The following is a 26,257-nucleotide window of genomic DNA, read 5'->3' on the forward strand; positions in this document are numbered from 1 at the left end:
TTTTTTTTTTGCTGTTTTTATTCCAATTGATTTTTAATCTATAAATTAATGTATTAAATATTATTAAATTAAATAATGTTTAAAATATTAAATATATTATTTTATATTATATTAACATATAACATTATTAAGTAAGTTTGATACATTTATTTTAATGAATCTGTCAACATTATGAGAAACATAACATAGTATTGATAATAAATAATTCCAAACATTCAAATATTGGCTGAGCAAGATTAAATATTTTAACATCATAGGTGCAGGCATGGCTGTGTGGTAAGAAGTTTGCTTCCCAGCCATGTGGTTCTGGGTTCAGTCCCACTGTGTCACACCTTGGGCACGTGCCTTTTACTATGGGCTCAAACCAACCAAAATCTTGTGAATGGATTTGGTAGATGGAAACTGAAGCCTGCCGTATATATATATATATATATATATATATGTGTGTGTGTGTGTGTCCTCCGCCACCACTTATCAACCAGTGTTTGTTTACATCCCTGTAACTTAGTGGTTCAGTGAAGAGACTGATAAAATAAGTATCCGGTCTAAAAGAAATAAAAAAGTACTGGGGTCAATTTGTTTGACTAAAATTCTTCAAGGCAGTGCCCCAGCATGGCTGCAGACTAATGACTGAAATAAGTAACAGATAAAATAAAAACCAAGTAGAAAAAAAATACTTTTAATATTGAATAAAGCAAAAGCATTTTGTTTATAGTCAGCTGAAAAATATTACATATTACTTAAAACTTTGTGCAGCTTGATATTCCTTTGTACAAGTGAATTTGGTGAATCACTTAGAATCTGAAATAGGACACTTTCATGTTACTATTATTCTTTATAGACATGTGTCATATATTTCCCTGTTTGTTTTATTAATGTTGTTTAGTTCCAGATTGAGCAGACTTGTGATCAAGGGTATTCCATCTATTAGGAGTAAGTGTAACTCTGTGGTTACTTCCCAACCATGTGGTCAGTCCCACTGTGTGGCATCTTGGCCAAGTGTCTTCTGCTGTAGCCCAAAGCCTTGTGAGTGGATATGGTGGACAGACACTGAAAGAAGCCCATCATCATCATTTAATGTCCATTGTGCATGTTGGCATGGGTTCATGGGTTGGACTATTTGACTGGGCTGGCACACTGGAAGGTGCACCAGACTCCAGTCTATATATATATATATATATATATACATATAATCACTACCAGAACTAAAGAAGTTTCAGGTATGGAAGCAAGGTCTAGAATTGAAGGGCCTTAGAGTTAACCTAGCAAAAACCAAAGTCTTAGTAAGTAGGTAGGAAGGCAGACAAATCCCTTCAGGTAGATGGCCCTACTTGATCTGGAGAAAAGATGTAGGTAGAAAATCCATAAGATGTGCCCACTAAGCTATGAACATAAGCGGTGCAGCAATATCAGGAAGGTTAACAGGGAAAATAGTTTTTGTGTGTGGAAGATACACGGGTACAATAAGCACAGAAAATAGACTCCATCAGCTGCTAGTGGGGTAAGTTAGAGGTGACCAAGTTAGTAGCAGAAGTGGATGCTCTGAGAGCTTGGCTGTGAGAATAAGAATCGGCTGGGCAAAGTTCAGAGAGCTCCTACCTCTGCTGGCAACAAAGGGCCTCTCCCTCAGAGTGAAAGGCAGATTGTATAATGTCTGTGTGCAAATAGCTATGCTACATGGCAGTGGAACATGGGCTTTGATAGCTGAGGACATGCATAGGCTTGAAAGAACGAAGCTAGTATGCTTTGCAGGATGTGCAATATTAGTGTGCATGTACAACAGTGTAAGCATCTTGAGAGAAAAGTTGGGCATAAGAGGCATATGGTGTGCAAAAGAGACGACTATGCTGATATGGTCATCTGATGTGTATGGGCGAGGAAAGCTGTATAATGAAGTGCTGATCTCTAACTGTGGAAGAGGTAGACCCAGGAAGACATGAGATAAAGTGGTGAAGCATAATCTTCGAAATTTGGACCTCAGAGACAATAACTAGTGACTGAGACTTTTGGTGATATGCTGTGCTTAAGAAGGCCTATCAAGCCAAGTGAAATATTTGTGGCTGATGCTGGTGTCACATAACTGGCACATAAAAAGTACCTTTCAAGTGTTGGGTCTAACAGGTTGAGTCATGTTGGGCCTAACATGTTGAGTCGTGAATGTAAAGGGAGGGAGCTTGAGATCAGCTTGCTCCAAAGAGAAGAGGCCATTGGTAACAATAAAAAAGATAAAAGCAAAGAGCATGTCTGTGGATCAAAGTTTGGAGTGAGTAGGTGAGTGACTCTGTGCAAACCAGTCTAGGATGTTTGTGTTCAATGGCAACAGTAGCAGTGAATCAAATGAACAGTATTCTTTTGGGGATCTCACTTCAGACTTGTAGAGAGTTAGCAACTGTCAGGAGCTGGCTTTGAAGAGGAAGGTCAGTTTTTGAAATGCAATTTTTACTCCTATTATAACCATTATAACTTCAAAATTAAACTATTTTTAGCTAACTGTGATGTTTAATGTACTTTATATGTGAGTTTTGAGCATAATGGACATTAAACAATTTCTTTTTCAGGATCAGTAATAAAAGTGCTTATGCATTATCATAACATTTTCAATAGCTGACAAAATTAGCTGTTTTAAAATGTCATCTTAAAAAGCAGTCTCTCACTTGCGAATAGGATCTATTGTGAAAACAGTTATTCTGAAAAGGAAATGTTAAATACTAGATTAATGTATACTAGCCAGAAAAAGGAAAGAATTACCTCTTTCCTTCTACAATGATTGCCATATTTTAGATAGATTAGAAGTTCTTGCCTGGACAAGTTCTGCATAGAAAGACCCTACTTTCTAAAGGTATGATGGAATAGTCAACTCTTTGCTAAAAGCATTGGTGACATAAATAAAATGGCTTCTACCATGATCCCAGATTACATTGTAAGGTAATCCTGCTGAGTCATAACATTGTTCTATGGCACTCCTCTGACAAAATAGCTTGAGGTATTCAGTTACAGCTTTTTACATTCTGAATTAAAATCCTGCTGGGTTCCTTCTTAGGTTGATAAAATAAGTATCAGTCAAGTACTAGGGTGGTCGATATAATCATCTATTCTCACCAAGTTTATGGCCTTGTTTAAAATAGTAAATCAATATTTATATAAAATTTGAAATTGTATACAGATAAGTGTGTTGGATGATGCCATGAAATAAAGCAAGTTGAATGGTTTTATTTATTCTTAAGTGTTTATATATCCCAATCTGATACATACACATATTGTATATATACAATAAACACACTATTATTAACAGCATAGATAATTGATTCAGTATAGTGTTATGAAGAAACGGGAAGACAGAAACAATATGGTAACACAAACATTCTTTAGTATTGAAAAGAGATGTTCTAAATGTATGTATATTTGTAAGTATCTCTTTTATTGCTTTTAAAATTACTTTTTAAATGCTAGTAATTGTATCTTTTGATAAATACATTGTAAATTGAAGCTAACGGAGTCTCCAAACATGACATTTAGAAAATTCTAACTGTGTTCTGTAATTGACAAAGACATCTATTACAAACTTATTTCATCTCGCTATAGATAGGCACCTCAATGAAACATCAATGCTATTAGCTGATGAGTATTTTGTTAGCGTGTAGTGCTGGACTGTTGAGTTTCTGTATAATATGTTAATGAAGATATAATAGCTATTTCAGTTACATTATTATCCAAATTACCAAATAAGCAATTAATTGTTGGAATTATAGAATTCAAGACATATGATTAAAATACTAGCCTGTGTCTTTTCTCTTGGAAAGTATAATATGAAAGAAATTTGGTTGCTATTTCTAGTGAGATGAGGGACCACATGGAAGCTTCTTCGTGGGCTTGTGTAACAGTTTTTGAAAGTCAATAGTCTGCAATGGCACTGTGACACAAAGCTGAAATATTTAATATTACTTATTGTCTTTTAGTAATTACAATAGAATTGTTGATGTAAACTGTATCAAGTAGTTATCAGGTCAGGTATAGAGGCCATACATCACTGTATCCAGCATTTATTGGTATCTGCTCGGGTCATCCTGAGCAGTGTCCCAGTCTCCATCTTAATGAAACATTTCAGCATCAGTTGTGGCCACGAGGCTTATAGTTGACCAACACAAGTTGTTTTCCCAGCTGGATCCTCAGAGAAGAGAACACAGTATGCAAGATACAACTTGAAAAATTAAGCAACATGACCAGATAGTCTAAGCTGACACTCCCAAATTATACAAGTCACAGGATGCATCCCAAATAGTTATATTCAAGAAAATTTTTTTAATGAGAGCACAATTTAATTCTATAGGAATATTTTAATGCTGAAATATTTGTTTGATAAATAAAATTGGAGAAACTCAATTTTTTTAATAAGTTTTAATTAAGAATATTCAAAGCTTTTTCAACCTTTTTGTTATTGTAGTTTTCATTTCTTGCACTGAACTAGATTTCATGGTATGAAAACAGCTTTCTCGAAATTCATCATTTGTAGATCTTCGAACGATGTTTGCAATCGATTCACTAACACTTGAAAAACTGTCTTCATTTGTATTTTCATGATTTGAAGTATTTGTATGAAAGACAAGATTTGTGAAACTTTCTATTGCTATTCTTACATTTCTTTCATTGGTGTCAAAAATAGACTTCAAGTTGTTATGTAGATATCCAAGAACATGTAAGCTCATCGCATCTCTTTTATCAGTATTGTCAAATATTATATAAATAACAACACAAAACTTTTGACATTTCAAAGTATTTCCATTTGTTAGTTGTGTAATAAGACATACTTCTGGCCGTAAAGAACTGCTTGTATTTTCAAAGGGATTATTTAGCAAAGCTTTTAGATTGTATTTCTCCCATGAAATAAAATTTAAAATTGTATGTGGAAGTTTTAAGGGTTCGCCATAGGGACCAAAGGAGAAAAATTCAATTAAATGCTGTTTTTCTCCAGCATCTTCTTCTGCAAGTGGGAAAAGAAAACCAAGACAAGTCAAAGTAAAGATATTCCGATAAATATTTTCCTTGGTAGAAATAGTTAAAGATGTTGTAGTACCTATGAAAGTCTTTCCTGAAATATCATCTATCTTACCAGTTTTAGTATTTTGATGGAAACCAGTGAGTATTCTTTTATTACACAGTTCAATATAGTTATTAGCAGATAAATCAGGATTGCATTTAATACCTGATACTTTTAATTTATACTTGAATTCATCTGATGGGTTTAGAATTCTTAATTTTTTCAGATAATCAAGAATTTTGCTACATTCACTCAGCATATGTACATGATTTTGGTAGATTCTCAAATACCATGTAGCTTGACTTTGAAGGACTTTGTTGATACTTTGAGTAATTTCACTTAAGTCAGTGGTTTTATTTTGAGGATTTTTAATAAAAAAATAATTCCTTTGCAAAGCATGGTTGTCACTCAAATGACACTTTTCAATTTGACATAAGTGACTTTCATTTTTAATAAAGGATTGCATTCTTTCTACTAAGAATTGCAATGTTTTGATTAATCCGTCCTTAAGATACATAGAAATGTCTGAAACACCGCTGATACAATATAATTTAATTTTAAATAATTCTTGTTGAGTGCTATCATTTCCAGTTTTGCATGATTTTATATCAAGGGTAATTGAAGATTTATCTCTTACAAATTGTTGCTTTTGTTCTAGAAATACCATACGTATTAATTCTTCTACTGCTACATGAACAGGTAAATCTTCCATTTGGCCAATTCCAACTGCTGCCCATGTCTCAGTCATATTTCTCAGAAATAAATCGTCTGCTACGACAAACGCTACTTCTCTGACACACACAAGTTACTTCCCTTGGTCACTTCAATTATAAACCTATTGTTTCCCTCTGTTGTATTTACTGCTACATTGAAGCTTAGCCTCTAGCGCTTTTTCTCACTAAAATATGTTTAAATCGTAATATTTTGATGAATTAAACAGCACAGTTTCTTAAAATTTACATTACATTAATCTCCAAGGTTAGTATATTTATGATATTTCATCTTGTTTTTTGCAATGATTATTATTATTTATGAAAACACAATGACTTGCACGTCGGTTCACAGATATTACATATGGCGTAGAGGATATCCTTGTCCGCTCGAAATTTCTTATGTTTTTCATTTTGTCTCAATTTTTGTATTTATCTCTTTAAACTATCTCTTAATTCTTACCAGATGTTTTAATATATCGTTTAAAATTTTCATTTATAGCATTATTCTAACAATATCTTATTCTTAAAAGCAAAAGAAGAAAGTATATTATTGAACGTGTGCTTGGATGTAACATTAATTTATTCAAAATACTCATGAAAATTATTTAAATTTCATGAATTAATTGCATATGTATAATGAAAACTTTTTAACAGGTATTCCTGAAATGCTCATAAATGAATGAATAATAATTTGTACATCGATTTTCTTAATATGGCAACAACATTCTTTTACCTCAAGAATAACTGAAATCCTATTTACTAAGCACATGTCAATCCATTCTAAGGAAAACCATGCGTGTATAGAATTGTTCAGCAATCTATAGAGATTTTAAATTTGTTCCACTGACCACAACATGAATGTAATTCACCGAAGAATCTGAATTCTAAGAGTATTCTTTTAAATATGATTACTGATAAAGCGCTCTGCAAATGAAGAATTTAACACAATAGATGGCTTTCAGGATTTTAAATATATTTTAAACTAAAACCAACGAAGTAACGCTTTCAGATTTATTTGACTTGTGTCGCCTTTAAAAACATCTTTTTTTTTTTTAAAAAAGCAAACTAATTTTTTAGATTAAGCAAGTCTATAATTAAAAGCGTTCCATCTGTGACCATCTCGTCTTTTTGCATATCTCAGATTACATCGTCCGGTGATCCTTTGCATTTTGGCCAAAAGTAAATACAAACAAAGCCAGGAATAATAGGGTAAAAATACCAATATGAACGTCATTAAATTTTCTAAAGAAGCATATTTCAAATAAATTTTAATCGTGTTTATTAAGATATGCTTATTAAGGATAGAACTATTTAATTCAGTATAGCAGTGATTCCAGATAAATCTTGTATATTTATTCATTTATATTTATATAAGGGCATTACTACAGAATAATGCCACACACTAGCCTTCCATAATAAACACATTTTTAAATCTTGTATAGGTAACTAACAAAAAGATCTGCATATAACTGTCATTGAATCAATACCACCCTTGCTGAATACAATTACGTTTTATACTTAAAACATGATTAAATATCATTTGAAACGGGCCTTATTTATTTATTTATTTTTAGAAAATGCAATGATCGATGTTAGTGTATGGTATTCTGGTTTCTGTTAGTATTTTCTTTTGGGTTCATAAAGTATTGCCCATTGTTCGATTTGTCCTTATGTATTTAAGGTGGTAAAGTGTTATTTGTGAGAATTTGCTGTTATTTCTTCCATGTCCAGCGCTGGATCTCGCCGAGATCGACTTCGCGTTTCATCCTTCCGAAGGTTCTAAAGTTCTTCTGGGTTGAGTTGATGTTTCTGTGAAGTTGTTAGTGAAGGACATTATTTACGTACTTGGAATTGTAATAAAGCGAAATGTTAAACTCCAGAATCGCCTAGAATTTTCGATATGAAATGTTTCGATGTTTCGATATGACTCGCAGAAATGTAAACATCTGACGAGTCAAAACGAAAGATTGCCGAATCGGTATATTCAATGTTATAATTTGGTTCTCCAAGTCTATAAAACTTGAAGGTCTGAACTATGGTAAGAAACTAGGGATCTGTCATAAAATACTTTCAAGTATTCTGCGAGTACAATTGCTAAATTGGTGTTATATCTCTTGTTTCAGTCATTTGACTGTGGCCATGCTGGAGCACCGCCTTTTAGTCGAGCTAATCGACCCCAGGACTTATTCTTTGTAAGCCTAGTACTTATCCTATCAGTCTCTTTTGCCGAACCGCTAAGTTACGGGGACGTAAACACACCACCATCGGTTGTCAAGCGATGTTGGGGGACGAACACAGACACACATACATATATACGACAGGCTTCTTTCAGTTTCCGTCTACCAAATCCACTCACAAGGCTTTGGTCTGCCCGTGGCTATAGTAGAAGGCACTTGCCCAAGATGCCACTCAGTGGGAATGAACCCGGAACCATGCGGTTGGTAAGCAAGCTACTTACCACACAGCAACTCCTGCGCCTATATCTGCTCACCATGTTTTTAAAATGTGGATATTTACCCGTATCATATAACTTCGGGAAAATTCATTTGGAGACTATGGATAAGGATCATACATTAAAGGTTTTGAAGGCATTGGAATTATTTTTGCATTGAATACATTTGTAAGAATGATTAAATCAAGGCAAAATTGTGAAGATTGATCTTACTTATTTCGGACGTTTGATTGTGGCGATGCTGCAGCACCACTACGAAGGGTTTAGTTGGATAAATCAACACCAGTGCATATTTTTAAAGTCTGGTACTTATTTAAATGGTCTTTTCTATCGAACCGAATAGTTATGGACTTGTAAACAAACCAACACTGTCAAAGCTTTTACACAGTTTCCATCTACCAAATTCACTCTCAAGGCATAGTTGGCACAGAACTATAGTAGAAGACACTTGCCCAAAGTGCTGTGCTGTAGCACTGAATCTGAAACCATGTAGTTGCAAAGCAAGTTTCTTAACCACACAGCTATGTTGGCAATTCCATTGAAATGCAGGTTAATAATGAAGTGCTACCAAATGTATTAAACACTAAACTGAAACTGGCTTATTAGGAATGTAGTTCCACAGCCTAATTTTAATGAAGGATACTTCATAGCATCACTGCTTTAAACTAATATATATTAGTCCAAGCATCTCATACATATTAGTATTAGCTATGTAGTTAAGAAGTTCACTCCCATTTCGTGTCCGCTTGGACAAGAGTCTTCCACCATAGTCTTTGGTAAATGGGCAATGTACAGAAGCTTGTTATATATATATATATATATATATTGTATTTGATTTGGCAAGATTCTTGATGTGAGTTCATGTATTGAAACAAATTTTGTTGACTTGGATAGATATTTAACCAATTGACATTATTAAAGAAGTAGAATTGAACCTGTGCATGTGTTATTAATATTGGTATCATGACTCTCTCAAGACAACTATGTATATGTGTATATATATATATATATATGTGTGTGTGTCACCGTCATCATCGTTTAATGTCCGCTTTCCATGCTGGCATGGGTTAGACGGTTTGACTGAGGGCTGGCGAGCCAGAAGACTGCACCAGGCTCCAATCTGATCTGGCAAAGTTTCTACAGCTGGATGCCCTTCCTAATGCCAACCACTCAGAGTGTAGTGGGTGCTTTTTATGTGCCATATATATATATATATATATATATATATATATATATATATATATATATATATATATATACAATTGCAGCGTGGAAGGTGTTTATAAGCCATTTAAAATAACACACAAAATCCGTTCTGTGCAGCACAGAATTTTGTCAGTGAACAGGTCGCGGTCTCAAAGCGACGAAAATATTTTGACAAATTAAATTTAAATGTTGAAGTGAATCTAACGGATTTTGTGTGTTATTTTAAATGGCTTATAAACACTTTCCACGCTGCAATTGTTTTCGTTCCAGCACACGATCTCAGATCAGGTCACTTGCTATGCAAGTGCATCTCCGTAATATATATATATGGTGCGAAACTGAGTAATACCTTCTGGTTGATAACTGATGAAGAATTAGTGCATCCAGTTGCACTTGAAACACAATCAGAACTGTGGATGCAAATAACAATTATGAAACGTATGTGAGGAACAAATGATGTAAATTACATCTTGTGTTTACCTCATGTATATATATTTGTGTGTTTGCTGGATAATCCAAGGTGATGTTTACTCCTGTTCCAGGAGAGACCTACATCGAACCAAATATACTTATCCAAGGGGCCCACGCTTGATGAGTGGATTCCTTTTTTGTGTATTTTTGCAGCTCAGTCTCTAGGGATGGATTTCTAAATAATGAAAACTTGAGGATTGAACAAGCTTCAGTTGCATTTGAGATACTGGAGAAATTATTCTGGGTTAGACAGAGACGTGAAACTTTTCACCAAGCTTTGCATCTATGGTACTTTTATGGTATTTTCATCATCACACCCTTACTATACTCTCTGAAACATAAACCCTGTATCAACAACACTTCAAAATACTGAAAAGATTTCATCGGCAATGTCTAAGGTGTACATTAAACATCACTATATAGAAGCTCATCTGCTCAAGTACGTGCTATGTGTTGGTCAAACAATCCATCTTCATGATTGTAAGCTTCTGAAACAGTAACTTATAGTGAATTAGTTTTTGGTTTCTCCAGCACAAACCATAAAAGATTTCATGATGTCACAAAAGACTATCCTAAGTCCTTGAACATTAGCTTCATTACATGGGAAATTCTTGCACTGAACAGAAGCAAATGGCAGTCTGTATTAAGAAGAACTGCTATTAATTGGAGAAAAAATCATTGTCCACCAACTAATGAAATGTAATGCCTGAAAGTTACTCTGTGGAATTTCTTTATAGTTGAGGGTTCAGAGATAATCTCACCTGTTCTATCTGTAGTTGCAGTACTCCTTCAAAGGCTGGTTTTGCCATCCATAAAAGGTCACTTATCAGGAGGCTTACATGTATGCTGCTCCAACAGGACCACTGAAGTGTTGCTGTTTGTTATGTCCAAAGGTGTTATCTACTGCTGGGTTGAAAATTCCTTTTGAATTGCACAAGGGCAGAGTCACTGTGGTTGAGATTCTGGACAAAATTGCACCAAACTTAATTAGATGTGTCTGCAATAAGAAAGTTTTCAAAATCAAATTGTCAGCCACCCTGTGTGTGTGTGTGGGATGATAATTTGTAAGTAGTTTCACAAACGTGGGAGTACTCAATATGTTGTTCAGAGGGAATATATTAATTACAATATAGTAGATAGAAATATTGGATCTTTTTGGTTTGATGGGTAACACTTGTTTTCTTAACGAAACACTTTCAAACTTGGGATACTGGTAGAATGTGTCATATAAAACATCTTTTTCTCTTAGCCTTCTTAACAAAAATTAGTTCTTAATAAGTTATTTCATGTTAAAGTTGTCGTATTCGTGTAATTTCAACCAATCACTGACGTCTATTGAGGTGAAAACAATTACTGCAGTAGAATGTAAACAGTATATTCTAACGGTGTTATGGGATCTTTTCCCTTGAATTTAATTTGTGCCGTTGTTTGTCAACAACAACTATCGGTGGTAGTTATTTCTAACATCGTTCGTGCATTTGGGTTAGGGTTCGGGTTTTAGAGTTAGGGTTAGGGTTTTAGGGTTAGGTTATGAGTGAGGTTATGGCAAAAATAATCATAACCCTAACCGTAACCCTAAAACTAACTTTAACTCTAAAACCGGAACCCTAACCCTAAAACCCTAAAGCTAAAACCAGTACAAACGCACGAACGATGTTATAAATAACAGTACCGCCGATAGTTGTTGTTGACAAACAACGGCACTAATTTTATTCAAGGGAAAAGATCCCATAACACCGTTAGAATATGTTGTTTACATTCTACGGAAGTAATTGTTTTCACCTCAATAGATGTCAGTGATTGGTTGAAATTACCGAAATACGACAACTTTTTACATGAAATAACTTCGAATACAAAAATTTTTATCTGTTCTATAACACAAAATATACAAGTATAGAAGTTTGAAAGTGTTTCGGTACCAAAAACATAAATGAAAAATGTTGCCCGTCAAACCAAAAGGATCCGAAATATTTTCTCTTTCCTTTTTTACATACTGAATAAAGCATTCTTCAGATAAATGTGATTTGAGTGAAGGTGATCTTTGAGAAAAATGAACTTCTATTCAAATCACATCTATTACCTGAAGAATATATAGTCAAATGTGGATTAATGTATTTTCTATGAATTAAAAATTACACTCTTACCAAACAGGAAAAAAGACCTGGGCTTTTCTAATGAACTCAGATCAAGAAAAGCAAGGGAGGCAACTTCGAAATCCACATTTAGTTTGAATGTGACATTCAGTGGGGCCATGTGGTAATAACCTTAGTCCATATGGTAATACCTGAACATGTTTTGATGTATAAGATCTCAGAGAAGCAAAATTTTTACCTGAAATACGAAGTCACTGAGATATAAAGATTTTGAGTGAACAGTTATTGTGTGGGGATTTTCCAAGGAGTCCTTTTATATGAAGGTCATAATTGAGTGGAGAAACAGCATATTTAATGTAATACAATCAAATAGATGGCAGAATTCATGATTTTTCAGTTATTTACCTAATCATTAAATTATGTAAATTGTTTTGAGTGTTCTGCAGACCCATGTACCCTTAATGAAAAGGACAGAATCAGCATGACCCAGCTTATGAGAGGGCTAGGGTTTTGAATGACAAATATTATCCATCTTATGGGCTTCCATACAGTTTCTGTCTAGCCAGTTTTACTCACAATGCTTTGATTGACCTGAAGCTATTGTAAATGACACTTACCTAAGGACCTCTTGATTGCCAAATGAATATCTTAATTTCAGTTTTATATCAGCAGAAACGAAATTTTTAATAAAATTCCCTTAACTCTTTAGCATTCAGATTACTCTGTCAAATGTAATGCTTATTTATTCACATTGTTTTGTATTAATCATACATTATCTCCTAGCTTCAAGATTTCAGTGATGTTATTTTTTTTTTAGAATGACATTGTAGGATAGGTGTGAGAGGCCAGATCTGGCTGGTTTGAACATAAAACAGGTTGAAAATTTGGGCCTGTTGTGGCTGGTTTAGATGCAAAAGGGTTAAAGTGGTGCTATTAAGTAGACCACTACTGGTAAGCCTTCACTTAGATCAAGTTCTCAATGTAGGTTGTACTGCCCCCAGTGAGGTTACACAACATACTAAATTTTATCTGTAGTAGTTAATATATTATACATAATAAAACTAGCAATGGTTATTAAAATAAAATAAGATCTCATCAGGCACAGGGAAGTTATTAACTTGCAATGTGTAAAGTAAATTCACAACTCTGTTTTTATTAATATTCTATTATTTCACTGTTAAAAGCTTATGCAATCCATTTTAGAGTAAAATTTCTAAATAATTATCCATATTAAATTAGTTTAGTCATGAAAAGGGAAGGGAAGGGGCTACACAAAAAAAGGTAAAGAACCACTGATTAAGGTGAACCATCTAGTCTAATTTAAGATTTAAAAATAAAAATCAAATACATCAGAGACGCAAAACTTTAGCTTTCCAATTTCTCCAAAATTTCACGTTTTTAACAGACATTGTAGAAGCTCTTAGTGAATCCCATTATAGCTATTCATCTTCACTTCTGTCTTTAGGAAAGGCATGAACCTTACAACTCAAATTTCTGTATCTCATAAATTTAGGTTTAATGACTCATTGATTAATAACTAATTATGTCCAGTCTAGTAGAAATTTTGTTAGCAAATTCTCACCAGCAATATATCACTTGGCTCAAGATACATTTTCTCTTCTCTCTCTATGTTTTCTATATTGTTACTACCACCACCATGTTCCACTAACATCCTTTTTTATATATTTTTGTGGTGTGTGTGTTCATTCAGTTCACGTCATGTTCAATGGTGACTCACTGTTGAAAAGTACCCAAGACTTGTTCATTGAAAATGTGCTTTGTTTCAACAAGACACTGCAAAGCCGCATACCGCCAGAAAGACCAACAACAAGATTGAAGAATTGATCAGTATGGAAGTTCTGCTACATCCTGCCTATAGTCCAGATAATGCTCCATCTGACTACGGTCTCTTCCGATCAATGCAGCTCTTTATGAAAGGTCACCGATTTGGGTCATTCGATAGAGGTGAAGAAGCTTGTCAAGAATTTTTCGCTTCAAAGCCAAAGAATTGGTACTTCAACCAAATCCGAAAGCTTGCAGATCATTGGCAGAAGGTCGTGGAAAATGAGGGTCTTTATTTTGAAGAATAGTTGTTGTTGATTTTGAATAAATTCTTGCATTAAAAAATCATTATTTTAATATGGCGCAAAAAACTTTTTCCTCAACCTAGTAATTTTTCTTAAATTATTTTATATATTATCATTTTCAGAAATGTGTATTTGTGGAAAAGAGAATTGTATTTATATTCCACCCTGCTTTGTTTTTGAAGTTATCGTATAATTAATAAACATATCTTTTTATCCTTCTTGTTTATCTAGATGCAACATTAAACTTAGCTTTCCTGAAAAACAAACTCCAAAAGAAAGAAAATGGCTTCAACAGTCGACAGATTTACTGATGTTAATCTTACTGATTATATGGATGTTGTTACTACATACAAATGCCGTTTCTGTACTTTCTCTTGCAACCAGCCTCAAGAGATTGGTATACATGTTCGTAATGTGCACATCAAGACAACTCCTTCCAAATTAAGTACGATTTCAAATATGCATGATATTGAACAAGCAGAAAGTTCTTCAGGTGATGTCACTGTTGAGGAAGAGACAATACCTGATCTGTCTAAGACTCAGTCTGTAGCTGTTTCTCAAGAAGCATCGTCATTGTCAGATGTAGACTCTGTTTCTTTGATTGAAAAATCTGATGCTGGGTCATTGATAGAGTTAGCCTCAAATCATCAACAAGTTATTTTCACTCAAGGTTCTTTAAATGAACCACAAATGATTCCAACTCATAATGATATCTTATCAACTGGAAATATTGTACCATCTTACATTCCACTGGAAGCTACAACAACTGTTGAAGACTCTTTGACTTTTGTTAATGAATCTGAAATTAATTCACAAGCAATTAGTCAGTTTTCTGTTGCTGCTTCTGACGACTTTTCTGAACCTAATATTGAAGGGGATGATGTTCTTACGAAAGAATTGTTTCTGTGTGGCCAATGTAGAATTGGGTTTAACAGTATTGAAGAATGTAAATCTCATATAGTACAAGTCCACAATATTTTGCCACAAAATGAAGACAATCAATTAACTGGAGAAACAGTTAATAGAGTCAGTGTTGGAACACAAGTTATGTCTACCAAAAAAAAGCCAGGTAGAAAACGGAAAAATCCATTACCTCAGAGATCCTCTTCACCTGTTTCAGACAAGGACTGGGAGGAAGATGAAAATAGTGAATGGTATTCACGCAAAGGACGGAGTCGTAGAAAAATTCGTCCACCAAAAGCTCTGAAAGATGATTATTATTTAGGTAAAAAGAAAAGAAAGAACAAAGATACTAATATTCTTACAGAAGGCTACAGTCTTAAGTGTAATCTGCAAGGCTGTTTTGCCAAGTTTAAGAAAGACCAAAGTTTAAAGATTCACATTGCTTGCCACAAAAAAGATGCAAATAGGTCTTTCTTTGAATGTAACATGTGTGCAGTTGAATTTGTTCTTTGGAAACATCTTAGGATGCATCTTTGGCGCTGTCACTCCATTGATACAGATCTTTTTGCATGTGAGAACTGTGAGTTCAAAACAGACACTACCCACAAATTACTGATTCATAAAGAAATTCATAGTGACCAGAGGCCGTATACATGTGATATATGCTGGAAAGGCTTTAAGCAATTCAGTCAAATGAGGAACCACCAAATGATCCATGCAGAACATCAATCAAATGATGCTGATCGTTGGTATACTACTAAACAGTGTGACATTTGTAAACGGACTTTTGCTAATCAGAAGTGTTTAAGTAAACATGTACAAGCTGTCCACAGTAAGATCAAACCATATGTATGTTCATACTGTGGTCATTCAACAGCACGTAAAGCTATGCTACAATTACATCTACGTATCCACACTGGGGAAAAACCATTCAAGTAAGTAATCTTTTAAATCTCAAAAAACTTTCAGGCCATTTATAGTTATTCGTTTGTATTGCTCTGCCTGTATTCAGTGGGGACTGGTTCTTACGGAAACCTCATATTATTTCCAAACCCTCTTATATCTAGTTAACAGATAAATATGTTTTTTATCAGCAAAAAAAAATAAAACTCATTAAAATGAACATGGTTATACCTGTACCATATTTTTAAGAGAGGAAATCAGTCTGAGTTCAAATCTCAAATGTTATAAAGAACAGAAAGTGTAAATTTAAGCAGATATTGACATTGGTAAAAAAAATTGAATAGTTTATTTAATTTTGTTTTTATAATTTCAAAGTTATGTGAGCCTTAATGATTTATTTTCCTTTACATTTACTGTAAAACAATGATACTCAATATTTTCTTTTTATTTAGGTGCGATGTTTGTCAGTATGCTACTGGAGATCACAACTCACTTCGCCGTCACAAAATGCGCCACTCAGGATTGAGGCCATACAAATGCCAATATTGTTCTTACTCGTGCATCCAGGCTATTTCTTTAAAAACTCACATGAAAAATAAACATCCAGATTCATCTGGAATTTATCACTGTGATATTTGTAATTACCGAACTGTGAATGCTACCAGTTTTACTAATCATGTCAGTGATCACAAGTATGGGTTGATTGATGTCCAAGAAGGCACCAACAACACCACCACCACAACTACCGCCACATCAACGACAACATCTACCATCACCACTGAAACAACTACTAATTCAACAGTTCTATCTTCCAGTAATAATAAAAGTATATTACAAAAAGTCAACGACCCTAGTAATGGCGAAATACAAACTCAGTTAGTACCTGTAGAGAATAGTGTTTCAAGTCTTAGTGCAGATGACATTATTAAAATGGCCCAAACAGGGAATAATCTCGTATCAACAGATCTCACTGCTGCAGAATTAATTTATGCTATTGCAACCAATTCTCTTCCCCAAGACTCTCAGATGCTTACTGGGATGCAAGCAACCATAAATACATCTTCTAAACAAGGAATATCAACACATACAATTACTTTGCATTTACCACCATCTCAATCACAGATTGCCTCTGATGAAAGTTCCGATCAAAGAAATGCAGGACATACTCTATTGATGGTGCAACCATTGGAACTGTGTTCTGTAAATGGTGATGGTAATTCACAGACTCTGCCTACTGAAGATATAAGAGTAAATTTTCAACCAGCTGAAAGTTCAGTAACTGCTACAGAAGTAGTTTTGGCCACAGATGATAAAATTATTACTGCTGAATAAATTCGGTAGTTGAAATAAGCATCTATTCTTGAATATTTGCAACATTTTCAAATTCCTCCAAGGCCTACTTTACTTCTCATCTTTTTGTGGTTGATAAAAGAAGTACCAGTTGAGCTTTGGGGGTTGATGTAAACAACTTACCCACACCCCTGAAATTACTGGCCTTGTGCCAAAATTGGAAATCAGTATTTGTAACATTTAGATTTGTTTTATTTTTAGACTGAATTATAATGATTTTCAGGAAAATCTGATGTCTCATTTGATCTTTAAAATAAATGGAATTGTATTCTTTCTTTTAGACTGTTATTTGGAATATGAGATATATTCCATGTCTTGTTTTTGTATATTTGTGAAATTACTAGAGTTCAAAGTCAGGTAGAAATATTTTTAATATTCTCGGGTAGAAATATTTTTCAATATTTTCAGGCAGAAATATTTCTCAATATTGGAATATTTGCTATTAAAATGATGAAGATAGCTAAAGTTTATGAATAATAAACATTTATGTTAGTGTTAATATTCAAAGCTTGGAGCATTAGAAAGCTAACCAGAAATAATTAGGCAGTAAAGGGGGAAAAAAAAAATTAAAAATATAATCTTATACTTTAAAACTATATAGCTAATTGTTATTTATTCATTAGACACTTGGTAAACAAAACTAATGCTAACTTAATAATTAAGGCTGCAAGATCACAGAGACGAGGTCGTTGCTAGTGCCGCTGGACAGGCTCCTGTGCAGGTGGCACGTAAAAAACACCACTTGAGCGTGGCTGTTGCCAGTACCGCCTGACTGGCCCTCGTGCTAGTGGCACGTAAAAGCACCCACTACACTCTCAGAGTGGTTGGCGTTAGGAAGGGCATCCAGCTGTAGAAACTCTGCCAGATCACATTGAAGCCTGGTGCAGCCATCTGGTTCACTAGTCCTCTGTCAAATCATCCAACCCATGCTAGCATGGAAAGTGGACGTTAAACGATGATGATGATATATTAAAGGGATTACATATAAAGTTTCTCTATCTTGTTTTCTGAGCTGAAATTTTGCCAGTTCTATTTTGTCTCTGGAGCTTATAACATAAGTACCAGTAATAGACTGGAATCAATAATATTTGTAAAAACTGGCTTTCTCTCTAGTTCAAAGAAATTGATATCACTTTAGTAATTAATTTCAATTGTACTCGTTTGGCAAGTAATTGATCTGAACTTGTGTTGTATCTGAGTCATTTATATTCTAGTGTAGCTATGCTAGCTACACATATACCATCATAGTCAGTTTGTATTATAAATTATTAAGTTTTAAAGTCTTCCTTCATACATTATAACTTAATCAATAATTTGTATCACTTAGGGATGATGAAAGACTTTTATACTTAACATGATATTGAAATGCTATGAGAGTTTCCAGACTGCATATCCTATGACTACAATGATCAACAAATGTGTTCACAACTGACAATTATTTGTAGTTGATCTCCAACTCCTTCATGTGATCAGTTTAAGCTTGATTACTATACAATGTTTTGTAAATTTGTTGCTCTGCAATTTCTATGATTGTTGATAAATTCAAGCAATGTGCCCACATCAAATTTTACGTGCAACTCAGCAAATCTGTTACTGAAACCCTGAAATGCTTAATTTGGCAATCCTTCCTTAGGGGTAAACAAATGTTTTTGAGTGGCACTTACGTTTCAAGACTGGTTGAGTATTGGTTCAAAATAATGAGTATTAAGAATAACACCATATGACTCTGTTAATGCCTCACAATTGGAATGAGTACTCTATCAAAAGCAGTGGGAATTCATAGAATTATGCAAAAACCAAGCAAAAAAAAAAAAAAAAAAAGGTGGGGGTGCGTGATTTAAGGCTTATTTGGCTGTTATTTTTAGCACATCTCTTAACCAGCAGATGGACACTTGTTTTCATGTAGAATATATTTGTCAACATGTACTATCTCACAGACAAAAGAGTTCTTATGTTTAGCTTGTTACTATGGAAACAGGCATGAGTGTGTCTATGGCTTATGATTGGCTAAAATTACCCAAAATTTTCAAACTTTAAAAGCTAATTACTTTTTATTGATTGATTTATTGTGAAAATGAATTTCAAAGCAGTGATTAGCATATAAAACCTTTTCATTATTCTGAATATGAAATCAATTTGAGCAGAAATTGAAAAGATTGAAAATTGGCAGCTAAACAGAAAAGACCTTGAATTTTCAGTGTAAACAATTCAGGATTATTTCATATTTTTCTAGCTTTATTAATAAGATGTCATTAATGAATAATTTCATTTTGAAATTAAGACAGAAATTTCATGATTAGACCTGCTTCTTCACCCTATAATATCATTTATTATTGATATAGATAGTAAATGTTATCAGAACTAAAACTTGCATTTTATTACAGTCAAGGCAATAGGTTGATCTAATCAACTAACCCTCTCCAAATTCCAGGTCTTGTGTTTATATTAGCAACAACTATCAACAGCAATTTTGTAAAAAATCATGTTTAACTATTTTTATCAGATAATTTTCTGATATTTTCTTGAGTTGAAAATGGCATAACCTTAGATATGTATTAACTGAAATGGAACATTCTTAGTGTACTTTCTTCCATAGCATTATTCTGAGATGGAAAAATCAGTTTCAGAAGATGCTACTTTCATTAGTTTGTTTGCATAAAGTTATTCTTCAGCCAGGTGAGTGTAGCTCAATTAACTATTGTCACACAACAATGACTTACTTAAAGTGAGATCGAAATCGAACTAAATTCGACGACTGGCCCCCATTCCAATATCTCCTTCATTGGACACTAAACTCGGCTTGTGAAGACCTGTTGGGGCAAGCGAAAGCGAAATTGTGATGGCACCTGCACCAGTGGAGTGTTAAGAGCACCATTCGAGCATGATTATTGCCAGAGCAGCTGTCTGGCTTCTGTACTGGTGGCACGTAAATAGCACCATTTGAGCGTGATCATTACCAGCGTTGCCTTCTTGGCACTTGTGCCGGTGGCATGTGAAAAGACATTCGAGCGAGATTGTTGCCAGTGCCGCTGGACTGGCCCCTGTGCAGGTGGCACATAAAATACACCATTTTGAGCGTGGCCGTTGCCAGTACCGCCTGACTGGCCTTCGTGCCGGTGGCACGTAAAAGCACCCACTACACTCGGAGTGGTTGGCGTTAGGAAGGGCATCCAGCTATAGAAACTCTGCCAAATCAGATTGGAGCCTGGTGTAGTCATCTGGCTCACCAGTCCTCAGTCAAATCGTCCAACCCATGCTAGCATGGAAAGCAGACGTTAAATGATGATGATGATGAATATTCACTGTCGTTTCATCGATTCCATGATCCAGTTATGATCTCTGGGTACTTCTCAGATAAAGGAAACAATTCCATACAGAAGTAAGGCATTTAAGAATTTTCCCATTAGGGTCACTCAAGACATTCCACCACATTATCTAATAACTTCTCATAGTGTTGCACTAAATGGTGCTATTTTATGATCATTCTGTCAATATCTCTGACACAAAAGATTCCAATAGACAAGTGTAGAAAATAGGTCTATATCCCTTCAAGAATCTGGCCTACTACGAAGCCCCAAAGAAGCATATTTCCAGTGAAATACACTGCCTATGTTTCAATTAATTTTGAAGGATTTAGTAAAATAACTTTGTCATCATTGTTGTTGTTTAAAATATAACTTAACAAAAAGGTCCTTATATATATATATGAAGGATAGTTTTAATTACAAATACTTTTAATTATTTACAATGGACGGATAGGTGTCCTCACCTTGTTTATTGTTACTACAACCTTTTGGCTGATGTACTCTCCAGCCTTCATCAGGTGTTCTGGTGGAATTTGACTAATGGAGTATTCTTTTCTCATTCCTAAGGTATTCTTTTTTTGTGGATATTATTTCCCAAGTCCCTGCCCGGGATTGAACTCAGAATCCGAGGGTTAGTAGCCCTCGCTCTTATCCATGACGCTATATGCCTAGCATAGTGGATAACAGTGGGGGCTATTAACCCTTGGATTCTGGGTTCAATCCCAGGCAGGGACTTGGGAAATAACATAAGCAAAAAACGAATATCTTAGGAATGAGAACACAGTACCGCATTAGTCAAATGAAGGGTTGGGTTGGAAATTCCATCAGAACACCTGATGAAGGCTGGAGAGTACACCAGTCGAAACATCGTGGTAACAACAAACAAGGTGAGGACACCTATCTGTCCAGTGTAAATAATGTATATAATTTGTCATCTCAAAACTATAGAATAGTAAATACTTTTAAAATAGACGGCTTTATATCATAGAACCAGGGGCAGTTTAGTGTCAAAAGGATTAAGTAGCAAATATTTCTAAATCAACAATTACAGGAAAAAAAAAAGAAAAAAAACTTCAGTTTTTTAAAGTTTAAAAGTCAATTTATAAAAATTATTGATTCTTGATTTTGAAAAATGCCATATTTTTGTAAAGTTTCTTCTTTTTCTATTTAATAAAATTTATTTATTTCATACTTTATTATCAGTTATAAATCCTAGTGTGTAATTGAATTTTATTATCATTGTATTAGCATCCACTTTACTATGCTTGCATAGAATTTGTTAAGGCAGATTTTTCTGACTGGATGCCCTTCCTGTCACAAACCCTCACCTGTTTCCTGAAAGTAATATTTTCCTATAGTTAGACATGTTTTCCACTGAAGACTGGACACAAAGAACTTTGCTTGTATGGCAGTGATACTTATTTTCAACTGTCACATGCTGTCTAGACAAGGGTACATAAAAACACATGTACATATGTATATATCTGTACACACACACACACACACACACATACATATGTGTGACAATGATTAAGATATTAAACATAATTATAAGACACTAGCAAGCATTATTCTAGGACAGAAAAAAGAGCAGGTATTCCTGTGTGATACAAAACTTATCTCTATTGTATTTTGGCAACTGCATTACTGGTTACACCATAGAGACCCTGTCATTGTCCACTGTCAAAATATATAAATGTTTTATTGATATAAACTAAAAATATTACCGCCTTATATTACATATGAATTGTAGATAGTTTTGTAATCATTTCACTATCAGTCGAAAGCATTTTTTTATCATTGTTTAACATAGTCTTGTATCCTTCTTCAGTGATTATAATAAGAACTAGCTTTAAGGTAATGACTACATACATTAACAATTGAGATTTTAAATATAATTATAAATTCATAAGCTTTAATCTTGGGCAGATTAAAATAGGTTTTCCAAGGAGAGAATAATCCTTATCTGCTACATAACAATATTCTAACCTCATTAAACTATAACTACTAAGCAGTGTATTGCTATAATAAAGATTATATCAAACCCACTAACTTATTTTGTCAAGGAATGAAATAACATAAAACCTCTACCAGCCTAGGTAAGTAAAACGAATCCAACAGTTAAGTATCAATGAGTAAAGACAAAGGGGGAATGAAAACACAACTAAAGAGCTGCTTATCAGATATGATTGGGACTTCAACACCTTAAGGTAAGGTCATTACTTTTGAATGTGTCAAAGAACCTTAGAAAATATAGTCTAATGCTGTTTTCGAATAGACAAGTAAAATACTTGTGTCTAAATCACAAATATATATATGTAATCATAAATAATAATTACTAACTAATCAGCATCATTTGATATCCATATTTCATCAACTTAATGTAAAATTAGAAACTCTCCATCATCATCATTTAACGTCTGTTGTCCATGCTGGCATGGGTTGGATGGTTTGACCTGAGCTAGTCAGCTGGGAAGCTGCACCAGACTCCAGTCTGATTTGGCATGGTTTTTACGGCTGGATGGCCTTCCTGACACCAACCACTCTGAGAGTGTAATGGGTGTTTTTATGTGCCACTGGCACAGGTGCCATTTGCGTAACACCAGTACCAGCCACGGCTGCGATTTTGCTTCGCTTGATGGGTCTTCTCAAGTACAACATAATGCCAAAGGTCTTAGTCATTGCCTCCATGAGGCCCAACACTCGAAAAGAACTCAGCCACTTTCCTTCTGTGAGGCCCAACGAAAATAATCAATAATTTAACTTATATAAATTAAATACTGATTAAGTATTAGAAACATATCTTGGTTCAAAAAGATGAGACATTAGTGCATTAAAATTAAAAAAAATTTTTAAATTAAATTAAATTAAATTAAAATTTAAAAAAAAATGATATATGATTAAGCATAGCAGTGGCTGTGTAGTAAGTAGCTTGCTTACTAACCACATGACTCCGGGTTCAGTCCCACTGCTTGGCACCTTGGGCAAGTGTCTTCTACTATAGCCTCGGGCCGACCAAAGCTTTGTGAGTAGATTTGGTAGATGGAAACCGAAAGAAGCCTGTTGTATACACATATATGTAAGTATTTGTGTGTCTGTGTTTGTACCCCCCCCCCCCCCCACCCCCAACATCACCTGACAACTGATGCTGGTGTGTTTACGTCCCTGTAACTTAGCGGTTTGGTAAAAGAGACCGATAGAATAAGTACTAGGCTTACAAAGAATAAGTCCTGGGGTCGATTTGCTCGACTAAAGGCGGTGCTCCAGCATGGCCACAGTCAAATGACTGAAACAAGCAAAAGAGTAAAGAGATTACCACACAAGTGCAGATGGCATACCAAAGAACCAATTTTCATTTGCCTGACCCATTTGAACTCTCATGTAATTTTTTTCTTTGGGCTGGAATTTGGCGGTGAAGATAAAGCACCAAAACAAGTGACCATCACTAGCCAATGAGAGAGAGCGAACCTTGTAAAAATGTTTTGTTTTAACCCAAGTATATATCAATTAGTCTCATTAAAACCAGTTATTAACATTATATATAATAGCTTCAGGAAGCACATGTCTCTAGCTGACTCAATCTATCCTGACAGCTTATTCCCATTAGTCCATTGCAATAATTTCTATCCATTCAATGATGAAACTGCTTCAGAACAGTGAAAGCTCCCTTTGCTTTATGTCAAAGAAATCTTCTATGCCTGAGTGATGCTGTGAGCTTAGAACTAAGCTTACTCTATCAGTTATGGAGACAATCATTCCCAGCGTACTTAACTGCTGTGAGCCTTCTTGCTGACTAGTTGGCACTGGTAATGAAAATAATTTTACTTTGATTGCCTGGAGAAAACTCTACAATGTGCTGCAAAGGCATCCTGTCTAGGAGAGCAGCAACGGAATAAAACTGATATAGGATAGAAGAGGCTGTTTAGTTCTACTGCAGACAACTCTCAACTGTGGGTAGCTTGATAAAAAAAAACATGGCACACACTGCAAAAATTGACATTTCTCACTGCTGTTGTGTGTATATCTGATGAAAGATTATGGTGTTTGGTAAAATGCTGTGCTGGAAAACCTTATGGTAAAAATGAGCACAAAGCAATGATGACTAAGAGACCTTATAATTTGTTAAGCATTTAAGATTTTTCTCAAATGCTGCTTAGAGAATGAAAAGGTTGACAAGGAATATCTTTGATTTAAAATTTTATTTAAATGCCAATTATGTTAGGTGGGCTACACCAAACCCGGAGAGAATGTGTGTAAGATGAACAGCAATGAAGAAGACAACAGTAAAAAGTTACTTTCAGGTCTTCCTGATCAAGGTTGACTTGGAATTAAACAACAAAGTTGATTGCGACAACATTTCTGATACAAAATAACAAAAATTATAATTTCTGTTTAAAAATAGCTGGAAGAGATCAATGTAAGCTGCTGCCTGTTCTAGAATCAAATCTGAAAACTTGAGGCTTGTGGTTCTCCTGATCATGATCAGCACAGTAAAGATGGTAATAAGAAGATTGTAGAATGATAAAGTTAAAATTATCATGAGTAAAGGCTTGATAATAGCATTAGTTTAACCAATATTAATTGACAAACTATTCAGTAACTTACGCTCAATTTGTTGCTAATAGAACTTAGTTTATACACAAGTATAAACCAAGTTCCATTAGCAGCAAATTGAAAGATTAACAGGTTGAATTTTGACTAAGTTTCCTGTTACCAGTTACTGTGAGCAGTGTAGAATCTAACATTTAGGGTGTTGCCCTTCAGTTAAGAGTGAAGGAAAATAGTGTTTGACAAAGAACAAACCTCAAAATGCTAAATTCTATGCTCCTCTGGGGACTGAGCTTACAGAAGTCGCTCATAACTTAGCTTATGAACTAACTGCTGCTAGCACAAAGCATCACCATTTCTTCAATTATGAGAATTTATCTTACTTTGAAATGTGTTTGAGGCAGACATTTAACAAACATCAACTGAAACAACCAGTATATAAGTCTGTTTATTGATTTCGTAATTAATAAATTATGAAATAAACTTTTTAACCGAGATATTTGAGGAAACTTCGAGGTGGCAACTGAAAGCATACTCTCTGGAAAAAGTTTGCCATTAACAGTAGCATTTTCTGTAAATGTAAAAGAGGATGTTTCATATAAAAATGTGATGCTATGTGGCTGTAGAACAGTGAAATCATAATATTGATCATAGTTGGAGAAGATTAAGTTAAGTATGATTTGATAGGCATATAATTTGTCTCAAGAGGAGAAAATGGCACACCCCATGGAAACCTGTTTCCAACATTCGAAGCAAGTCCTCTAATTGACACCTCAGTGAGACACAAGCCTGACAATAAAAAACAACTACAGAAACTGAAGCATTGGCAGGTGGTTACACCTTGAGACAAATGCAGTCCCTTGTCAAAGAAAGAGACAGGTGGAAATTTCTTGTTGGTACCATATGCTCCACATGACGTTAAAGGAGAAAAAAAGAGAAAGAGATTAAAGAGCTGAAAAGGTGAATAATTAGTTTGGTGAATGCAAAGCATAATATAATTTGAATGGTAGCTGCAAGGTTGCAGTTTATTCCCAGTAAACTCTGACTGAACATAACTATGACATGAAGCATTCTAGCATTGACCAACCCCTCTTTTATTCAAACATAGTGTACCTAACATCAGATTATCCAATACATTCTTCTTGTAAGAAGGAAGGATGTGATTTTGGGGTTGGCAGTGAGATTTAGGGA

General features: G+C 34.5%; 1 protein-coding gene across 1 annotated transcript; it reads left to right on the top strand.

The window, feature by feature from the left end:
- The first annotated feature begins 5,872 nt into the window (after window positions 1–5,872).
- LOC106877002 (uncharacterized) lies at window positions 5,873–17,493 on the top strand. The gene is made up of 3 exons (XM_014925783.3): window positions 5,873–6,013; window positions 14,289–15,895; window positions 16,316–17,493. The coding sequence occupies exons 2-3, from the start codon at window positions 14,340–14,342 to the stop codon at window positions 17,193–17,195; spliced, it is 2,436 nt and encodes an 811-aa protein (XP_014781269.1). The 5' UTR covers window positions 5,873–6,013; window positions 14,289–14,339; the 3' UTR covers window positions 17,196–17,493.
- The last annotated feature ends 8,764 nt before the right edge of the window (window positions 17,494–26,257 follow it).

The sequence above is a fragment of the Octopus bimaculoides genome, chromosome 5, assembly GCF_046866305.1.
Source record: "Octopus bimaculoides isolate indiv1 chromosome 5, ASM4686630v1, whole genome shotgun sequence".
NCBI classification, from domain to species: domain Eukaryota; kingdom Metazoa; phylum Mollusca; class Cephalopoda; order Octopoda; family Octopodidae; genus Octopus; species Octopus bimaculoides.